The following is a 21229-nucleotide window of genomic DNA, read 5'->3' as shown; positions in this document are numbered from 1 at the left end:
GGGGGGGACTAGGGGGAGGGGGGATTTAGGAGAGTGCAAATGGCTTTCTACCATCAGTTGATAAATATATAGATATATTAGTTGTTGGAGTGTGTTATTTTTTTTATTTTTTTTAGGTGGAGTGGGGGTGGGGGTTAGAGGTGTGTCAATTGACTGCCAGCAGTGGATATAGGTACATTAGTTCGTGGTAGGGGGAGGGGGATTTTGAGGAGCTTAAATGACTGCTATCAGATTTACCAATCTTCACTTGCACTGCTGTGTTGGAAGCAAATTTTTACAACTTTCTGCACAGTCAGAACTCCAGATGTCTCCCCCTTCCCAGAGCCTTTGATCTCTGTCATTTTTAGACGTTATCTAGTACCAACTCTGCTCCTCAGTGTTGATACTGTAATAGCATATACCATAATGGGTCTACAAATGTATCCTACAAACCGACTGTGGAGAGTGGATCGTTTTTTCCAAAGTTGTCTGACTTCATCAAATCAATCATATTAACAGATTTACAACTGATAATTTTTTTCTGGACCAAACTTTCCTTGATATCGAAGTCCATGTTACAATAAGTTTCATTCACAATTTAAAAAAAAAAAGGGAGGGCACGTATTCATAAAACCGTTTCAATGCCTGCAAGCATGGATTTTGTGCTCAAGCCAAATTTCTTGTTCTGGGTTATAAATTGATAAACAAATCTGATTTTATCAATAATTTGGAAAAAGTTTGAAGAGACTTAAACCCAAAAACTGTTTTCTATGTTTACGTTTGACTTTTTGATTGTTTGACATGATTTAAGTGTCAGTTACAAGAAAGTTGGTTTGAGCACAGAATCCATGCTTGAGCATGAGAACGAACGATTTCATGAATATTTCTTGAATATGGGCCTAGGAGTTGGAGGAAGAATGAGTTTTAAAACAAACTTACTGCGAGGTTGCAGTTGAGGTCTTTTAGACATTTGATTTTAAACTGTTGGCTCCGAAATGATTATCTATACAGCTGGAATTCTTTTTTGGAACATACACTAATTACATTACACAGATTTTTATCCGCTACTGTTCTGACTATAGTTATAGATATATATATATGTAACTCAATTTCATTTCTTTGAACCTTGCAAATATTTCCAACTGAGAAAATGACCATATGGTGAAACTCATCTTCCGTAAACTCTTTAACCTGAGAAGTTTCCAGCGGTTTAATTAGTAGAAGACTCCCTGTGGTCCTCATCGCAGCTCTCTGTGGTCTCCCGGTTCATCCAGCCTCTTAAGACCAGCGCTAATTCGTTTAATTACACTACAAAGACATTTTCCATCATTTTTATTTTCGTGTGAAGTATAATTATGATATTCCTTTTTGTGTCTCGTAAAACCTGAAACATCAGATCACTTTTTCTACCGTACTTAATTAACTAAAGGTCTTTAGTGAAGTCGTACATCTTAATAATTGCTCCTCCGACGAGAGTGGATAAAAGATTGATTTAAATAGGGGATTTTTGTTATTATGTAAGTAACATGACATTAACGTCATAAGATGTCGGTAATTTTTGACCCCGAGTTCAGCGATAATTTGCAAACAGATGAAAGATGTGTAAAGCCGTGAAGTGCATCTGAATCATGAGAATGTTTAATCCAGATGGTGTTTAGGTAAAGACGGATCAAAACAAGAAAAAAATGTTTATGTTTTGTCATAGAACTACAAGCGGTCGTAATGGTTTTGATGTAAACATTTTGTCCGCTGATGAAGACAGATGTGGGGAAGAAGTGTGCACACCCTGGTACGTAAATGGTAACAGTTTTAAGTGCTAGGAGCCTATAAAAACACTTAAAACTCGGAGAAGTATAAATATACATGTAATGTTATCAAACCTGTCTTCACCACATCTGTCCTGATGTAACCTGCCCAGGGGTCACAAAGGGGCCGACTCCAGCCCCACGTGATATATGATAGATTGCTCTGGGCCATTAGATATATCTACCAAATGTCAAACTCTGTCACTAGTACACTGACAGACAATACTGAAATTGTTTGCTGTGCTAATTCATGTTCTTTGAGGGGTTGATGTATCCTGGTGATAAGATAATTGCTGTGACCATTTCTATAGAGGTTGGAGAGGTGTAGATGTCTAGAAGCACCTGTCCAAACCTACACTATAGATTTGTACCTGGAGCCTTCGGGGTACATCACCTTATCTCTGCGAACATTAAAAAATATAACACCCTGATCCATTAAGAGGTGTTTTCACCTGTCCTCGGGGATCTTTGTCCTCGGTAAGGTTGTACGTCATAGATGTCTGTGGTCGGTCACTGTTTTAAGTGATCTAAAGATGGAGAGTAAAGTGATATCGGTGTTATCATCGACGTGTGCCTGACACGTTCGGCTTCAAACTGCGGTTTCCATGGTTATAATGTACTAACAACTACATCAAAATCCATTTTATTTTAAGATTCCTCAATATTACATTAATATGTTTCTAGATAAAGCACATACCGTAAATAAAATACAAGATGAAGCTAACATATTAGATATTAATGTCTAATTTGTTTGAAAGGTATTTTTGTCCAATTCTGATACATTTTCATATGTATGAGTAAACAATGTAGTAAAGAAACAGAAATTTAAACTTTTCGCAAAAAAATAAAATAATCTAAGGTACTGAGTTTAGTAGCATGAAATTTTGAAATTTAAAAACAAAATTATGGTTTATAGAAACAAATTTGAAATTGAAAATCAAATATTTAGTTTATTATGTGATAGCTCTGTTGCTACAAAGCGTTTCTTTCTCAATATCTACCAATATCTATGGTGTCTTTAGGTGCTAATTAGAAATTGTTAATTAGAAAACCACCTGAGAGTTCCATTTAATCCACCGATAATTCATGCTGTTCTGTAATTAAGAGGAATATAGAATTTTCTTTTTCTAAAAATGAATATACTTTTAATTGCTGTATAAAGATTTGTATAACATTTATTCGGTCGATCAGACTAACGGAGATTGTCATTAAATTTATGAATGACTTGATCAGAAATAGTTGAGATTAAAATATCGTTGAGGTAGGGCTCCATTCAATGTGTCACTTTAAAATGATTCAATACCTTATGTTTGATTTAAATAATTTAATCAATAGCTATAGGTGTGAGCATTTCTATTCGTTTCCACGATAAGGTGATTTATCTCGGATTTTCATTCCAGTTTAATTGATTAAAGGTGATAAGGCGAATTTAGCACCTGTTACCCGTTACATCAGGTATGAGATGTTTTAAGACCTGGACTACCTGAGAATATTAACGACATGACTTATCCATAATTGTGTTCTGCCGGCCTTACAAGATCACAGCTGGTATATTTTGATTATTACGGCCCTGAACCGTCTACATGTTCTGACAGAAACAGCGATTTCCTATCAACGTTCCTTATACAATTTACATTAAGGCTCACAGAAGTCAGACCCTATCAACCTTCATCGTCACATCTCAGGATCTGTGTTGCTTTAAAGCCAATGGAAAACAGATAAATTCTTTTTTAAGATTTCAACAACATTGATTAGGTATGACTTTAATCCTGTACACCAGATTTGTAGTAAGAAAAAATAGGATCAATATCTTCGGAGACCTTGTAGGAAGTGTAACGGACATATATGGAAGAGCTATATCCTGTGAATTTGTAAGAAGTCCTCAAGTTCAATATTTCCTGACATTGTAGGAAGTGTAATTATAGTGACCTATATTTCATGAGATTTAGTCGGAACATTAAAGGATGTTTATTTCATACGACATTGTAAGAAGTTTTAGGCCTACATCTTGTGAGATTTTGTTGGAAATGTTGCGACAATATCTTGAGACTTTGTTACAAATGATAGAGACGTGCATACATATTGTGAGATTCTGAAGGCATTGTTAAGACAATATCCTGAGACATCGTAGGCAGCATTAGTGATCTATATCTTTTTTGAGATTTTGAAAGAAATATTGCATGAGATTTTGTAGGAACTAGTGAACGGCTCTTATATTTGGTGAGATTTTGTACAAATATGTTGGGAATACATGTACATGTATACATCTTGATGGATTTTTTTGGAAGCGCTCAGGACCAATATCTGATGACACTCCCTTGAACTGAAGTCTGATATGTAATGTTTCTGGCCTGAATGAAGAGCAGTGTTCCCAGAAACCCCTAAATGAGTGTTTTTCACCCCAGAAACAGTTGGTTGTACTCCCAGTTTTCAACAATTGCCTTATGTAACTAAGTATCTAGGGGTACAAAATCTTAACAATGTATCAAATTTACCCCCAAATCTAAAATTCAGTGGTAAAACTGCAAGAGAGGGCCTGTTATGTCCGGATCGTTCAGATGGCTACGATCCGTTAACCCTGCATGACTCTGGGGTATTGATAGACTCAGGACGGGCTGCGCTACCTGTCCAATACCTGTTGTGATACCTGTGTGCAGTCACTGACAATTTCTTTTACACATGAACTTGATGTATTGATTTTCAACAATGTTAGATCCGTCTTGTTAAACGCCGTTTCACTACCCTCTGCATGTCGTCGATCACCTCTTGGTACCGAGCCTGAAGGAGCTGGGAACACTGTACACCTGTTTCACCTGAGCCTGCATGTCTTCGGGCTCACCAAGGTGTTTGTACCTCTGTAGTGTTAATTGACTGTCTATGGGCGTTTCATAGCACTCTCACACATATTGGAACAGGTGAATGTTTATATATGTATATATATACACAAAAAAACCGGAGATGTGTGTTTAGTTGCAGAATAAAGACCTAACAACTGAATAAGAAAATATGAAATCTTCATAGAACTTTCTTACGGACAACAGAACAGAAGAAAAGGAAATCAATTTATAAATTATTGGATTATTTTAGCCTGAAGGGGTAATGCTGTAATAGTGTCGTCTCAACAACAACTCTACAACAGGAGAACTCCTCTCAGTGAGGTACAGGATCCAATGACCCTAATTGAAGGGTAAGCAATGGTATTATATATCGAGATGAAACATTGGAAACTCAGTTTTAACCTATTCTTGCATCAAGGTACAAATGATGTGTGAAGTGGTCTCTCAATCTGTGTTCATTTGAAGTGGGAGACAATCTAGGTGCTCACCTGTACAGAGGCCACTAATTGAAGAGTAGAGATGTTTACAAGTGATGTATGGGGCTGGCTAAGTGGCCATTGTCTCCTCAAGGGGTCCTAAGTGGCACGGATCGGTCTTTTGTTGAGCCGTAAAAGATCTGATGGCTGATTACAAGAAAAAAAAAAGATTTTTTTTTACGAGACAGGTAAAAAATCAACAAAGGTGTGATTACTAAGGCTTGAATTGTTCTTGTTTCTACTTGTTTGAAATACAGGTATGTTGATATTTCTTTTGTCTTATGACAATAGAAAAGATACATTTACCTGTTACTGTGTTGAGATGATGCATCAGAGGCTGCTAACGATATGAACACAGGTGTGAAACAGACAGGTACACTATACAAACACGTAGATACACAGGCGCAAATGGCAGTTTTTGTCTTGCAAACAAAAAAAGGAATCCCAGAGGAAGTTTAGTGCTGAATACTTCACCTGATACAAGAAAACCCAGGTGATACATGTCCTACCTGTTGGCACCTGTACACAGGTACAATTAGCCAATCAGTGTGTTTTGTTTTATTGCTGTATCAGCGTGTCTGAGCAGAGGGGTATCACTGCTGTGTAGGCGGCCACTACGATCTGGTGCCACAGGGCTCTGGTGCCTGGGTATACTACTATACTCACACCAGTCTCGGGGGGGAAACGCTGAAATTAGTCAAAACTTTGTATTTCTGCCCTGTGATTATAAAATCTCAACAAAAGTGGGATCGCGTGCCTGGCTGAAATTGTTTTTCTCTGTCAAAGTTGTAGAGACTCGAAATCAGCGATATATATCTTGAGTGTGTTCATCTGCATTCAATTATCTGCGGGGCCTCAGCCTGTGATGTGGTGTGCACCTTGCTTGTGTAGGGTTGATTTGTGTCCCATTGATGTGCGATTGTCTCTGATCCTTCCGTCACACGACACACTCTGATAGCACAGGCCGTTTTTACCTGTACACCTTGGGCCGGTGCTGCGGCCTGACACAAACGGCCAGATTACCGTGAGGGATTAGTTCTACCTGGCAGGTAACACACAGGTAACACAGCCGACAAGTCACCGAGGTCATAGGTCACTGGTTTTATCTTGGGTTAAAGAAATCAGTCAATTAATCATTAGTGGGATAGAGAGCAGGCAGGCTGGTCTTTCCGTAGTTGTCTCAGGTGTTTTCTACCATGTGTATAGGCATGGTGTGTGTTTATATTTACCTAGATCGGAGGAAGGATACTTCTGCTTGTAATTAATTAGAACCCAGGCATATATATATATACCAGTATGGCTGGAGCGGTGTCTCTGTGGTCAAGGCTGGTTCGGTCAGGCTAGTGGACAACCTGTGTTAATAATATACTGCGATACCTGTGTTACTCATTTACCTGACAAGTTTATAACGGTCTTTTTTGAGGATAACCATCTATTACTTACCTGCCCGGGCAATATGATCTTTCACACCTGGAACAGCCTTACCCGTGTCCTACTACATCGTTAACATGTGAAAACAGTGATTTACCTGTGTGCTACTTACCGTCATGTGCGAGGAAAGTAGACGTTTCCACAGATGAAGCAGTACTTCCCTAAACAATGGAATATAAAACTAAATACCTGAAGAAAACAAAAATGAAAAATGTGTGTTGAAAGCGAGTTATCCAGGATTCGTGCAAAACACACCTGGAATCCTGAGGACAGATACTAAACCATTATTAGAATGCAATATCTGTCCTGGGATTTAACGGAGAATTTTGGGAGGAGAGTATTGATCTCGGAATTATTTTGTGTTTACGTATATTACCTTCAAAAAGAAAGTGTTGAGCCGATCTTTTAAGTTGAAATATGATGAAATGGTCTTATCGCGAGCCGAAAGACAAGAAGAAACGAGGAGGCTTCTTCTTCAGGAAGGTAAGAATGTGTACCACATCATTGTTGTTATGGGTCTCGGGGGAATTTGGGGAAAGGGACATTGAAATACTGATAAAGATGCGTTTAACATGCATGGGTACCTATATATAGAGTATGGATGGGGACGTCGAAATGTAAACAGATGACTATTAGCATGCATATTTGACATTGAATTATGGATGAGGAAATTATTGTATGGATGAGGAACATTAGAATATAGAGTCCAAGGAAGGTCTGATATAATCGTTGTGTGGATAGATACATTGAAATTTTTATTCATTCACCCCTACATATTTAAACTGGACTTGCACAGTCTTTGATTTGTTAAGGTTGAAATGTGACTTTAGGGAGAATGGTTTGAAACATTCAATATATGGATATAGGAATCGGGATGGTGAGGGCACTGAATATGGCTAAGAACCATTATGAATTGAAAGAAATTTCTTGACAAGCACAATGTATGAATTAAGAATCAATAACTACAGATCGTGTCCTGAAGTAAATGTAAGGATCTCACGTCTGGTTAGCTTAATGTATATGCATAGGGACATAGGGAGTACTGTTATGATCAACAGAACAGAAGACCAGTAAGTTTGAACTAAAGACACATGAAGTTTAGAAAGGGTCCATATATGTATAGGAGGGGCTTAAAGTATGGTTAGCTTAATATATATATATGGACGTAGGTAGTGCTGCTACAATCTATAATACCAGTAAATAATAACTGATGACCAAAATTTTTAGATAAGACACATGAAGTATAGAAAGGGTCCATATGTATAGATTATAGAGACGTAAAGTTTGGTTAGCTTAACGGATAGGGACATTGGTAGTTCTGCTACAATCTATAATACCAGTAAATAATAACCGATGATCAAAAGATTTAATTAAGACACATGAAGTATAGAAAGGGTCCATATGTATAGGTAGAGACGTAAAGTATGGTTAGCTTAACATTGGTAGTGCTGTTACAATCTATAATACCAGTAAATACAACTGATGTATGTATATGGTATAGTAATACTATAGTGAGTATATATCTACACACTTATCAAACAGCTTAGTCTCCCAGACATTTGAAGAGGACTGCACGGAGTTATACTCTCTTACAAGCTACAAACAGCTGATCAATACGAGGGGTTTTCACACTTGTGTTTAATGTGGGTACAAAACTAGGGTCTTGTTGCACAATTATATAATAATAGAATCATACCTGGCCTACATATCTGGTTAGAGCCATACCTGTCACTCTCGTACAGTTAACTGGTGTTGAGGGTAATTCAGTATGGGGGTAGTTACTATTTAAATCTGGTGTAATTTTAGGTCCCTATGTATGTCACTGTCGACAGCTATCGGGTGCAGTTCAGATGTCTAGATCTGTGTACTGGTAACCTTTTTGGGTAACACTTATAGGGGCTAAACGTTTATGGGAATATGATTTTTCTTAAGTATACACTACCTCAGTTATCTATCTTTAAAAAAAATCATTTCATATTTTACAGTTTTGGAAAAAAAGTTAAGTTGATAGGTTTTTAAAATAAAAAAAATTATGCAAATTGTATGATATATTTTTTTTTTTACGTTTCAACATTTACCATACATCAATGTGTACAAAATGTAAGTTTAATACATAAGTCTTAATTTTGTACAAGGACCATTTGATTGTTCGAATGAAAAGAGGTTGTTCCATAAGAATGAATGAAAAAACTCTGATTTGAATAAAAATTCCTGAATTTATACTGTTACACAGAGATGTAAACAATTTCACTACTAATCTGGGGAATCAGAACCGAAAGTTTGTCCAATATAACAGGCTTTGGTTGTGAAGTTTGACCTAGAACTAAGTCTGGGTGGATGTTTGTCCCGCGCTTTAGAGATAGATCATGTATTACCTGTATCATGTATACTTACCCTCCATTACCTAGGTAGACATGTGAGGGATGTTTGTCTGAAATCGGATACACTTTATCTGTACTGTAAATACCTGGAGTAAGACGGCACAAGTGATGGGGTACTTGAGAGCCCCTCGTATCATAGACAAGTGTCGGGGTATTACAGGGCCCCTCGTAACATAGACAAAGGGATTACTTATACAAACTCACCACAGTTATTGGGTGTCGTCATCGATATTTCACGGGATTAATTGCCCGTTAGTTTACATAACATCGTATATAGCTGTATGTATATAGGCCTATATACCATTAAAATTGTGATACAGTCTTTAAAATTTCATTTGACCTGATATCGTTACTGAGTGTAAAACAAAGAAAAGATGTACACAAATTAATTTATTATTATTATTGGTACACCTGCCCACCTGGTATTGTAAACAAAGACTTTCATCTGTGTAGTATGCCACAGGTGATTGTTTGTCATCGGCTTATTAAGGATTGTGACTATAGCCATTCATGTAAAACCAGGATTTATATGAAACAGATGTATTCTTAATTACATTGTCATACTTGCCAACTTTTTGAAATTTCTATGGGGGATATTCTGCATGCTTAGAATATACTCCCAAGAGACCTAATAACCCTTTAAAATAACATTTTTTGAGTTGTTCTTTGAGATGAAATCATTAGATCTTAAAATATAGGAATAGTTTACACAATTTCCTGGTTGAAGCTACTGAATTTAACTCATTCACCCCTGAAATTTCATAATAAACTATTCCAGCCTTTGAATTGGAAGAGTTCAAATGTGTCTTCAGGGGTTAATGAGTTAAGGGTAAACAATCGGGAGTCTCCCTCCTCAAAAAATAGGGAGAGTTGGCAAGTATGCATTGCCCCAAATTTGGACCGTAGAATTAATGTTGAGATTTAACCCATTCACCCCTAAAGTCACATTTGAACCTTACCAAAGCAAGGACTGGGCAAGTCCAGTTTCAATATGTAGGGGTGAATGAGTTAAATGGTTTGATGAATGAGGCCCAGAAAGGTGTGACAATTGTCACATTATACAGATGCTCGATATATCATCATAAATAATTGACATCTATACCATTGCTTACCTATGAAAAAAACACTTGACGGATCGTTTTGTTACGGTGACCTTCCCCTATATCCTACCCAACAGGTTCTTTCTGGGTTGTCTCCCCTTTGTTTTCCCTGTCAAGTCGTCCGTAAAACATTCAATACCACTACATGACAGATGTATTTTTCTATTCGTGTGGTTATAATGTCTATACTTTGACAATGTCCGAACAAAATAATGCCGATCGGGATTCAATATCGACTGCTACAGCACAAAGAGATTCATTCATAATTTCTGGTCTTTGTATTTGAAATTAATTAGTTTGTTCTGTTAATTTGTCTGTATCTATCAACCTCATCTTCTCCTGAATATGATGATATAGGAGTTGATACGGAGATCGATGTGTGCTTGATGTTACCAGATTAATCAGAAGTGTTTGAGGACTTCATCTTGGGACGTAAGCCAGACGCTGCATCTTGTATCTTCTACAGCTGGGTTTCTAAAGATGATTGCAGAATAAATCTCCAGGATGTATACCTGTTAGTATTGTAGGAAAATTGAACGATATAGGTTAAAATTCAAAAAGATCTTCACTGAGTGTGATAAAGTTGAAAACTATTTGACATATCCAACGTTATAACGAAGCACTACAATGTAAGTGTCAGTCTCCGTAGCATTGATTAAAACACATTAGGATTCCGCCTTTGTTCCATGTAATGGCCGTCTCATCCCAGTGAATAGGTCAGATTTAGGGATCGTTGTACAGGTATAAAGGTGTTAATTTGCTCGTTACAGTTGTAATAGGGTTCAGCGCTAATATGGCTGTGCTTTATAACTGAGGACCACTCTAAGACCCTTTGTGATTCATAATTAGGACCCATTGTCTCGGATAACGGCGCCGACTTGTAGAAGGTTTCTGTTTTCTGCCCAATAACAAGACCTTTGTTCCCGTAAATGGTGCATTTAACTGATCTGTAAAATGTATTAATTTCCATTCTCGAATATAAATTACATCTCATTTGCATATTGATTGGGGTCTATTGAATGTTTGTTTGTTAGTCAGAAATAGCCTGGACGTTTAGGTTTCATGCTTTGATTCCTACGTTACGCTGGGTTTCCGCGCTGTTATTTACTGCTTGATCTATACATATTTCGGAGTCCTATTGTTGTCCATGTTTTCTTCGGTACAAGTATAATACGGCACTTATTTTTATACCTTTAATTCTGTGTATAATGTCAACAGGTTGGACAGCATATACTATAGGTACTTTAGACAGTTGATACATAGATGAAGGGTCAATGTATGTTTACCGCGACAGGAACAGATACACCACGGCCATTCATGCTGTTATTGGTCATCGGCATAGACAGTTTGGTGTCAGAAACCTCTGAATACTTTAAAACTGGGAGGCCTGTGTACATATTTGGGTATTGAAACTGAGTAAAAGATATATGTACATGTGTTACATTGTATATTTGAAATAAATTTTTCTCAAATGAGAATGTTCACCTGAAACAGGTCAGGCAGGAATCGCTTGGTGTATGGAGGGACAGCATTTTAATTGACCTGTTGAAGCTGTCATTATCTGCTGTGTTTTGTGTAGCCATGGTTAGGGACACAAAGGTCTTGTCTTGTTAATTAGGCCGGGTTCAGGTCTGACTCACCCCCACCCCCACCCACCCCTCTCAACCACCCAGGTACAGAGGTAAAGATTGAGCTTATTACTGTGTTGTATGAGAAAAACACTTTCTCCTGGCTAAGACGATCTTAGCTTAAAAAAATAATTTCAAATATTTTTTTTCTAACCCTTTCACCACTGTAGACTGTAATGGACTTATCCAGATCAATGCAGGGTAGAGTTAATTAAAGTAACACAGGGGTGAAAGGGTTAAACATACTGAATTCCTGAATAAATAACTGATTGAAGATTCTCTATTAATTAATGCAGTTTTCACTTCAGATATTTGACTTGTTCTTCATGCCATTTTACACAGAAATCTCAAATGTTCTTGCTACTTTGAAACTTTTTTCTGACATAACTCCATGAGCATGTCTACTTGTAATATCAGTATATTAATGCTAAGTCAATTAAACACTTCAGTTACTTCATTATTGAACAGTGACAATCAAACTTGTTCGGAGACCCTGTAATCATTTATGAAACAAGTGTCGCAGCTGGACTCTTGTGTGATATTTTCTCTGGGATAGATATCAAGTTCTGCTATTAATAAGTAAACCAATTCATATGTCATAACACAGGTTGTTATTTTTGGCTTCGGTTTTCAATTTCTCTTCTTTTCTTGGCGTAGTTACATGCGATATGAATTGCTGCACCGTCGACATTTGTTATATGGTTTATTGTATAATCAATATCCGACATCGTTAATAATTGAGAGATTTTTTTCACTGCCAAAACGGTAACATGATGCCACAATTTATCCTGAATGGGTTGTTGAGTGCTTTGTAATGCAATACTGTGACAAAAAATACAATACCTCAATTATTTATATGCCAGCTTGTCCATAGGGACGTGTCTATTTAAATATATGATGTCCAATAAAAAATACATCTTGACTGAAATGAAATCGAAATTGGTCGAATGAGAGACTAATTTTATAGGACTTTATTATGACTGCGATTCAGCCCTGAATGTGAATCGAAGGCCTTGTTGACTTAATGGGCAGTTACCTTTTGCGTGATCATGCATGCATGAGAAGTATACATGTCCGGGGCCATGAGTATGAATATTCATGAGCACAGAGGAATGATGCACACTTTGTATATAGAAATGAATGCGCCACAGCCCCAATAAATACAATTAAGAATTTTCTCACATGAATCCATCACAATTAAAAACAAATTAGTGACAAATGAGTTTTATTGTGTGGTATAAATTTGTTCACAAATGATTGCCAAGGTTATGCGGGCAGGGGGATGTTTTGTGTTTGCACACAAAGTCTAGACGTTAAATCTTTTGTACATACCCAGCAATAAGCCCATGCCTGGTAATAAGCCCACCCATATATATTGCGGCTCAGTGGAAATGCAGTAAATGCTATTTTATTGACCTGTATTTATGAAGCCTGACCTCCCTATTTTGACTTGGAGAAGATGTGCTGGCGTCCTTGGCTTATTGTTGGATAAATACGGTATTTCTTCAGCCGTCTGTAATGTTCAGTTTAACATACATATAATTCTGTCATAATACATGTTTAGGGAGGTACTAAACCATGGCCAGGATTTCTGGAGTAATAATTTACCTGTAATTGCTGATGACAAGACATTGAGGAGTTGAAAAGTCACCTCATGTTACTTAATGGGTTATCTTACATGCATTAAACACGTTTATTGCACGTATGATTTTAAAACAAAATAGGACAAAATTATTATTTATTTGGTGATATATATGTTTGACATCTTCATATCAATCCACTCAAATGGGCCAGGTTTGAATTTGGAATTATAAGGCTCAAAGAAATTGTCTGATAAAATAATTTTCATTTTGCAATAGCTTGGAGACGAAAGCAAAGATTTGTCTCATTTGTCTTGGTCGCCTTTAACAGGGTAAGGCTATTCTTTCAGGTGTTGACATTCACCTGTGGTACACCTGTATTTTGCACCTGCATATTACCAAACATTGTTAATTGACCAATGTCCAGTGATGGTCATTAGCGGGAGTGTCATTAGAATGGCCGGAATATGAGGCATGTCTTTCAAGTTCATCAGTGATTAATAGGACTCCGGACAGGTATCGGTAAGATGGCACCGGTCTTAAGGAGCACGAACAGCTCACCTGTGAAGGGACATGTCCTGGCACCCACACACCTAATGTTTTCCGCCAATTAATAACCCGCAGATATTATGTGTACAAGTAATTTATGACTATGCCAATCTGTCCTGTCCATCTTTGTCACTCAGACCACAGTGTCCAGCTCAGGTCAGTGGTCAATTTGTACTCGTCCTAACTGAGGAATTCCTGGTTTCACTCTACTTCATGTCCAAAATAATGAACGATCGTCATTGTCACAACAGTTAGTTCATACATACAACTTAAGTGTTTGTTTTTTTATCGGGATCGTAAAATAGATATTTTATTATCAGTGGTACAGTTTTATTGCCAGGGCTACCAGAAGGTTTGCCCTGTAGGTAAGTTCTAGTAATCTGTCGATGTACAGGAAGTGGTTATTCAGCCTGGTGCTTGACCTCCATCATGTGTCAGATAGAACGATAGAACGATCGTAAAATTTTCCTTTAAAATTTTCATATTCTATGGGATTTTTTTATTCGCAGATATTAATAAATAGGTCTGTAATTGTGTCCTGTTCAAATGTTTACTTAAAATAATTGCTCAACAACAATTGTTCGATAGGTTTAAGAATCAATGTTGTGTAACATATTTTCATGTCAGTTTATCCTAACAGTAATTACCAGGTATTATAATTGTAAGTTAATAACACAAAGAATTTCTTTTTAAATCTTGCTTAAGTATTCTTCAACAACACAACCTTAATTGTCTTATTGGTAAATTTGAAACATGTAGCTGTCCTTATCCCTGGGTATTTAAGTACAGTGAGGTGTGGTTTATATACCTGCGTAATTCTTCAATATATTTGTAGTCTTCCTAAATCAAGGATTTAGACTGATCTTGAAAACATAATTTTCACATCCCCGTATTTCAATAATAGTCTGTCCGTGTGTTTTGTTCGTGGAATGTGCCATTTATGATTGTAGGGAATAGAAGGTTTTATAAATCGTATGAATGGAATATCACCGGCTGATCCATTTAAAGTCACAAAAGTGGTAGTTTATACAGGGATAAGTGGATTACGTATTACACAACCTTAAACCGTTAAATCTTAGCTAGGCTTGCGTACAGGATTACACAGCCTTGTGATTTCTTTTGTAACAATAGCGGCACATATTTTACGATCTTAAAGATTTCCACTCTCTCTTTCATATAAGATATTAATATACCTTGCAAACTTTTTTTCAATAGATGTCGAGTTTCCATTTGTAACATGGACGAGTCAAACAAGCAATGCCATGCAGGTCTACGTAGTTATAGCTGTCGGAACAGATGGCCTCGTAGGAGTATTGAAGTAATTCTGAATGAACCTAAAGGTGAATTGTTGTAACACCAAACAAGCTGTTCGGAGTGCTAAAACCTCTCCGTCACTTAACTAGCTGTGTTTATTCACACTGTACCGTGGCCCAGAAATGCGGAAAATTGCCGCCATCAATATTTAGAAAGTACACCTAGGTGTGAATTACAGAAAGCTTGACTTGTTCATTTACTCACTGTATTGTCCTGTCTAAGGTATATGATTACTAGAAAGTCCTGTAGACCTGATTGGCAATACTGATATCCCTCTAATCTTATTTCAGTTTGATTTTGTAATACAGATTTTATAGATATATTCATTGTGTTTCATAATTTTGTTATGATTTCGACCCACCTGGTGGGCCGAGACATGTTAACTGGATTTAATTTGCCAAGACTCCCCAATTGATGTTGTCTGGTCGTCTCTTCTTTTTAATTTTGATAACTCTTAGGGGCCACAGTGGCAAAGTGGTAAATGTGTCTGACAATCTGCTACCACTAGCCCTCCACCACTGGGTCGCATGTTCGAGGCCCATGTGGGGTAAGTCGCCAGGTACTGTGGACGTAGGTCGATGTTTTTTCTCCGGGAACTCCGGCTTTCCTCCAACTCCGGAAACCTGGCACGTCCTTCAATGAACCTAGCTGCTAATAGGACATAAAACACAAACAAACCAAACTTATGGCCGGAGTAGTGAATTCTATTTAGGAATCCTTGAACTGCCCGTCTGTGGTTCGCAGAACTTCACTGAACATCCACTAGCGGACGTTGCAGGATTTCATTTTCTGTTGTATTTTTTTTCTACATGTAGAAAAGGTCTACATTGTAATATATATGATACTCTCTACAAGTATTCCTGTCAACCTCGCAAAGTCCCATGTCTAGTATGACCAAATATTGATGTTTTGATATCTGGTCATAATGCATAGCAACATTCTTGCCATCCTAAATAAATAACCATAAATGTTACAGAATCTGCCAGTTGACTACGTTTTATTAATGTTTGTTGGTATTCAGAAACATCATGATGCAAGTCAAGTTGACAAATCTTTATTTTCCGTTCTATACAAAATGCAGAAAGCTAAGCATTTAAATAAGACATAATATATCGCTCAATCAGAAACGACTCAGCGGTTTATATGTTTCATTAATTTTGAAGGTTAACCTTAATTCTTCGACAATATTTGTCACCGTTATATGACTTGTTCCCATTTTACAAATAGAAAAATCTTTATTGCTAACGTAAAAGTTATTTACCTACCAGCTATCCTAGGGTTGAAAGAGCTTTGATTCTATCTAATGAAATTCCCCCTAAAGGTTTGCCTAATGTCAGTTTAAAAGGTAATGAGGTCTATATTTTAAAGCTTATACGATTGATACCATTGTGTCCAGTCTGACAGAACCAAATAACATTCTGCTTAATGTTAATTTCAGATTGATACAAGCATTGAAATGACCGAGATTTATGGGCTTCAAAGTGACATTCCCAAACATTAAGCACTCAATTAATAGTTGATATAGCCCTGCTATATCAGAAGAATTTAACTTTGTTGAATGTAAAAATATAAAGGTAGGATTTTGGTAGAGACAAGATGGCTTCTCTGGGTGCCATTTTAACCTGTAAGCAATTATTTACTTTTGGGGACTTGTTTGTATATGCCTGTTTGTTTGTTTGTTTTCCTCAATCAACCTTTATGGGATTTAAAGATTGGGCTGGTCTAAAGGAGATTAGCATAACGCAGCCAAGAGGGTGTAAGGATCCGACACAATTCAACAGTCTAAAACATTGCAGCTCGGATCGGGTCTGCCATTTCTGTGGTCAAGTGTGGTTTCTTTGGTAGAGTATTTGATTCTGTGCTAGGGTATTGGTTTCTGTCGTAGAGTATTTGATTCTGTGGTAGAATCTTGGTTTCTGTTCAAAAGTCTGGGTTTCTATTGTAGGGTCTTGATTTCTGTTGGTCTGAGTTTCTGAGGTTGGGTCTACAGCTTCTAGTGTAATAGGGTCATGTTTTCTCTTGGTATTGGTTTCTGTTGAAAGGTTTCTGTATGGTTTCTGTTAGGAACTGGGTTTCTTGTGTTTGGCTTGAATTTCTGTGATAGAGTTTGAATTATTTCTTTGCTAGGGTTTGCACAACTATGGGTCGAAGTAATGTAAACCATTTCGCTAATAAAATATGAATTCTCACACTTAAAAAATGTTATTAATTTACAAATACTATACCATAATGGTATATATAGGTTTAGTGATTCATGTAACAGAAGACATATCTCACACTGTTGTTTGACTTTGTAGGAATGCCAAAAATGAAAGTTATACTCCAAACTTCTCTATCACACGTGTTCAATAACATTCCTTAAAATTCCTGAAGACCGATTCCGCTGCCTGAGGAGAGGAAACGGCGATCGGTAAAAGTCCGACATTTCATGGTGTAAAGCTATTAACAATAATGTCCTGTATGTGAGCATGTAGGACTATTTTTGAATCCATTTATACATATAACACAATGTTAAGTGTAATAAACAACATGCTGAGTAGGTTAGCACCACGTGGCTCCTATCAAAAGATACGGCTATCAAATAAACACTCTCATTATTCCATTTGCCCCTCATAGGAAACACATTGCACGATTCATATGTCCTTATGGATTTCATTTTCCTGTCAGGTTTTCCAAACAAAAAAAATCATAAGCAGGAAATTTAGTGCTATTTGATGTTGAAATATCTGTTACAGTAGAGTTTCTGGTATTTTGATAGCTAAAAATATCAATATTCATTTTGTAGAATTTTATTTTTCAGGTTTAGATACATGAAAATTATATGAATTAAATTATATATATATATATAATTGAGATTTTTAGTAATGAGACTTAATTTTGATTTTAAATCTGATCATTTCTTAGAAGGTTTACCATACTGGAAACGATTTATATCTCAACATTTCTTTTTTTTTTAAATATTTACCATAATGCATTGCATTACTGTCAGTTTACTATCGTGATCTAGCTTATAATTTGAATACCAGTACTTGGTCCAAAATTCAAGTGTATCGTTAGGTATCAGGTTATTAGCATCTGCAGTCTTCTTCATTAAATACCATTTTGTGGTATCCCACATGTGGCCATGTAACAAGAAGGTTTTCACTATATCGGAAAATATGCATACAACATGTATAATGCCGTATCGAATAGAAAAATCTACACGTATTGGCAAAAACATGATACGAATGTGTTTATTTCTCATTAACGAAAATTGTTGTGTGGTCTAGATAAGAATTATATTTATTTATAATTACACAATGTCGTCTCCCTAGCTTTCACGTTATTTTGTGTGTAACACAGCATGGTCTGATTTCATGAAGAAAGAAATACTTCGTAACAGTAATGAATTTAGAATCGGACCATTTCTCAATACACAAAAAAGTCACCTCACTAAGAAGTGTTTTATTAGATGAATGTAGAATTTTTTATTTGAATATTTTCCCGACCTTATCGTTTGTGTTGTAACACAATACGTCTTGCAGATGTGTAGAGAACCATAAGTTTCATTCTATAAATTCTGAAAATCTGTAAAACACCTGTGCGAAAGGTGAGAATGCATTGTAATGGATGCAATAAATTCGAAAAAATAAGAAAGTGAGAAGGTTTATGTCAATATCGGGAGAGGAGGGCGTGTTTTGTGATTACATTGAGAGTAGGTAAGGCATCCGCTAACGAGCAGGAGCACAGGTAAACATGCTACAGGTAAAACATCAACTAACGAGCCACAGGTAAACATGCTACAGGTAACAAAACACAACGAACAAACACAGGTAAACATGCTACAGGTAACAACACAACTAACAAACACAGGTAAACATGCTACAGGTAAAAAAACACAACTAACAAACACAGGAAAACATGCTACAGGTAACAAAAAACAACTAACACACACAGGTAAACATGCTACAGGTAACAAAACACAACGAACAAACACAGGTAAACATGCTACAGGTAAAACATCAACTACCGAGCCACAGGTAAACATGCTACAGGTAACAAAACACAACTAACACACACAGGTAAACATGCTACAGGTATCAAAACACATCTAACAAACACAGGTAAACATGCTACAGGTAACAAAACACAACTAACACACACAGGTAAACATGCTACACGGTACAACACTACTAACAAACACAGGTAAACATGCTACAGGTAACAACACAACTAACAAACACAGGTAAACATGCTACAGGTAAAAAAACACAACTAACAAACACAGGAAAACATGCTACAGGTAACAAAACACAACTAACAAACACAAGTAAACATGCTACAGGTAACAAAACACAACTAACAAACACAGGTAAACATGCTACAGGTAACAAAAAAACAACTAACAAACACAAGTAAACATGCTACAGGTAAAAACATCAACTAATGATCAGTCACAGCTAGGTAAACACACTACAGGTAAACACACTACAGGTAAAGAGGCAACAACAAACACAGGTAAACATGGTACAGGTAAAGCATCCAACAACAAACACAGGTAAAACAGGTACAGGTAAAACTGTGGAGCTCTAGAACCACAAGCACTTGTACGACCAGATGTTAAAATCCAAGGACGGTCAAGGCACATGTCCACAAGAGTATCGAATGTTCTCTACCATCAGTCTCTGGGCGTAATTGACTGATTATACGAAAAAATGCCTACATTTGCATGTCAGAGTGAGTCGAGATTTTCATTTCTTTTTGTTTTCATTGTAAACTCTAGCCAGAAAAATTGTAATTAAGACAATTTAGTTATGAAGTTCTTTTGAATTTCTGCATGTGATTTGATGTCTGGTGACAGGGAAATTGTTCGGAGTTATCGCTCTGTTGATCTGTGTGAATATACAGAACAAAATGAGACTAATTAGTTTTGTCGTGTAAGTAGGTGTAAATTTGGAATTTTTCGGTTCAACATAATTATTTCAGTTTTGAAGTCAATGAATGCCTTGTCATATTTTTCAAACAATAAAAAATACTACACATCTTTTTACATGTCTCTTTGTAAAAAAAAAAATGTTAAATCAATTTATAAGGTGAATATATACGAGTGATCTCACAAAAAAAATTGAGATCTAAATGTTGATTTTAAATCCTTTTATGCAATAGACACAACTTACATTATCACATAAGTCTGACATGGAGACACAGGATTGTGAAGGTGTTGATCCTCGGGCACCCCAATCCCGGCTGCGTGTATCCTAAATGTGCTGAGGAAGAAAAATGTTTGGGGGGGAAAAAGAAGAAAAAAAGTCTTGAAACGGATTTGTTTCCAATTGTCAAGTTTTAGGAACGCTCTCGTAATAACAGTTCATAAAACCCAAGAAAATAGGCTACACAAGACTGCCAATCTACAATATTCTTTGTGAACAATTAAGTACACCAAAACACCCCTTCAACCTAAAAGAGTTCCATATCTTTTTGTAAGGCAAACTTTTCTGTCGGGTTAATTTTGATGGTGTTTATTTCAAAAGTGGTAGCATTAAAGACGAGTCTTTAACGGATTGATTAGGTATGTCGTCACCCAGATAGGTAGGTGATCTCCCCTTTGATGTTGTTATCAAGGCGTGGACTAGGCCGTATCGTAGAGAGGTAAGACTGAAATTGTTGTCGTCACGTTAATGCAGTTCTCCAATCCTTTGACTCATCAGTCTGCACCGGTATCTGTCTGTGTTTGACTGGCCTGATGTAAAACATGGACTGGTTTGCCATTCCTATTCCGTCCCTAATAGATATATGGTAGCTAATAGAATATTATTAGTGCACAAAGTTAACTTAAAAAAAAAGATTATACGATCTGATGTGGATTTAAAATGTTTGTCCAGATCTGTTGTAAGCAGAGATTTGATTGATCATGTCTGATGTGAAAAGAAATTTGATTGGTCAGATCTGATGTTAAAAGAAATTTGATTGGTCAGATATGTTATAAAACGAAATGTGATTTATCAGATTGATAATGAAATAAAATTTGTTGAAAAAGGCTAAAGTAAGTCTTAAAAATAATAGAAAAGTAGGAAAACAAAAGATATAAATTCCAAGTTTTACATCTTCAGTGTCCCGGGACGTAAGCATAAGACAGAGAAGAAAACCCTCAAATATCTGCATTGGCACAT

General features: G+C 36.6%; 1 protein-coding gene across 2 annotated transcripts in view; it reads left to right on the top strand.

The window, feature by feature from the left end:
* LOC110461211 (tetratricopeptide repeat protein 28-like) overlaps positions 1–21229 on the top strand; it is a 133601-nt gene that overhangs the window by 69095 nt on the left and 43277 nt on the right. Inside the window, exon 1 of one of the 2 annotated variants that reach the window (XM_021514595.1) lies at positions 5792–7011. The exons of the other annotated variant lie outside the window; for it this stretch is intronic. Within the exon in view, the coding sequence (XP_021370270.1) occupies positions 6946–7011 (66 nt within the window). The 5' untranslated portion in view covers positions 5792–6945. Of the gene's footprint in view, positions 1–5791; positions 7012–21229 lie in introns of those variants that run through there. 2 annotated transcript variants of the gene reach the window in all.

This window comes from Mizuhopecten yessoensis, unplaced genomic scaffold, assembly GCF_002113885.1.
Source record: "Mizuhopecten yessoensis strain PY_sf001 unplaced genomic scaffold, ASM211388v2 scaffold1391, whole genome shotgun sequence".
Taxonomy (NCBI): domain Eukaryota; kingdom Metazoa; phylum Mollusca; class Bivalvia; order Pectinida; family Pectinidae; genus Mizuhopecten; species Mizuhopecten yessoensis.
The sequence above is the reverse complement of the archived record's forward strand: the minus strand, read 5'-3'. Positions and strand labels throughout refer to the sequence as shown.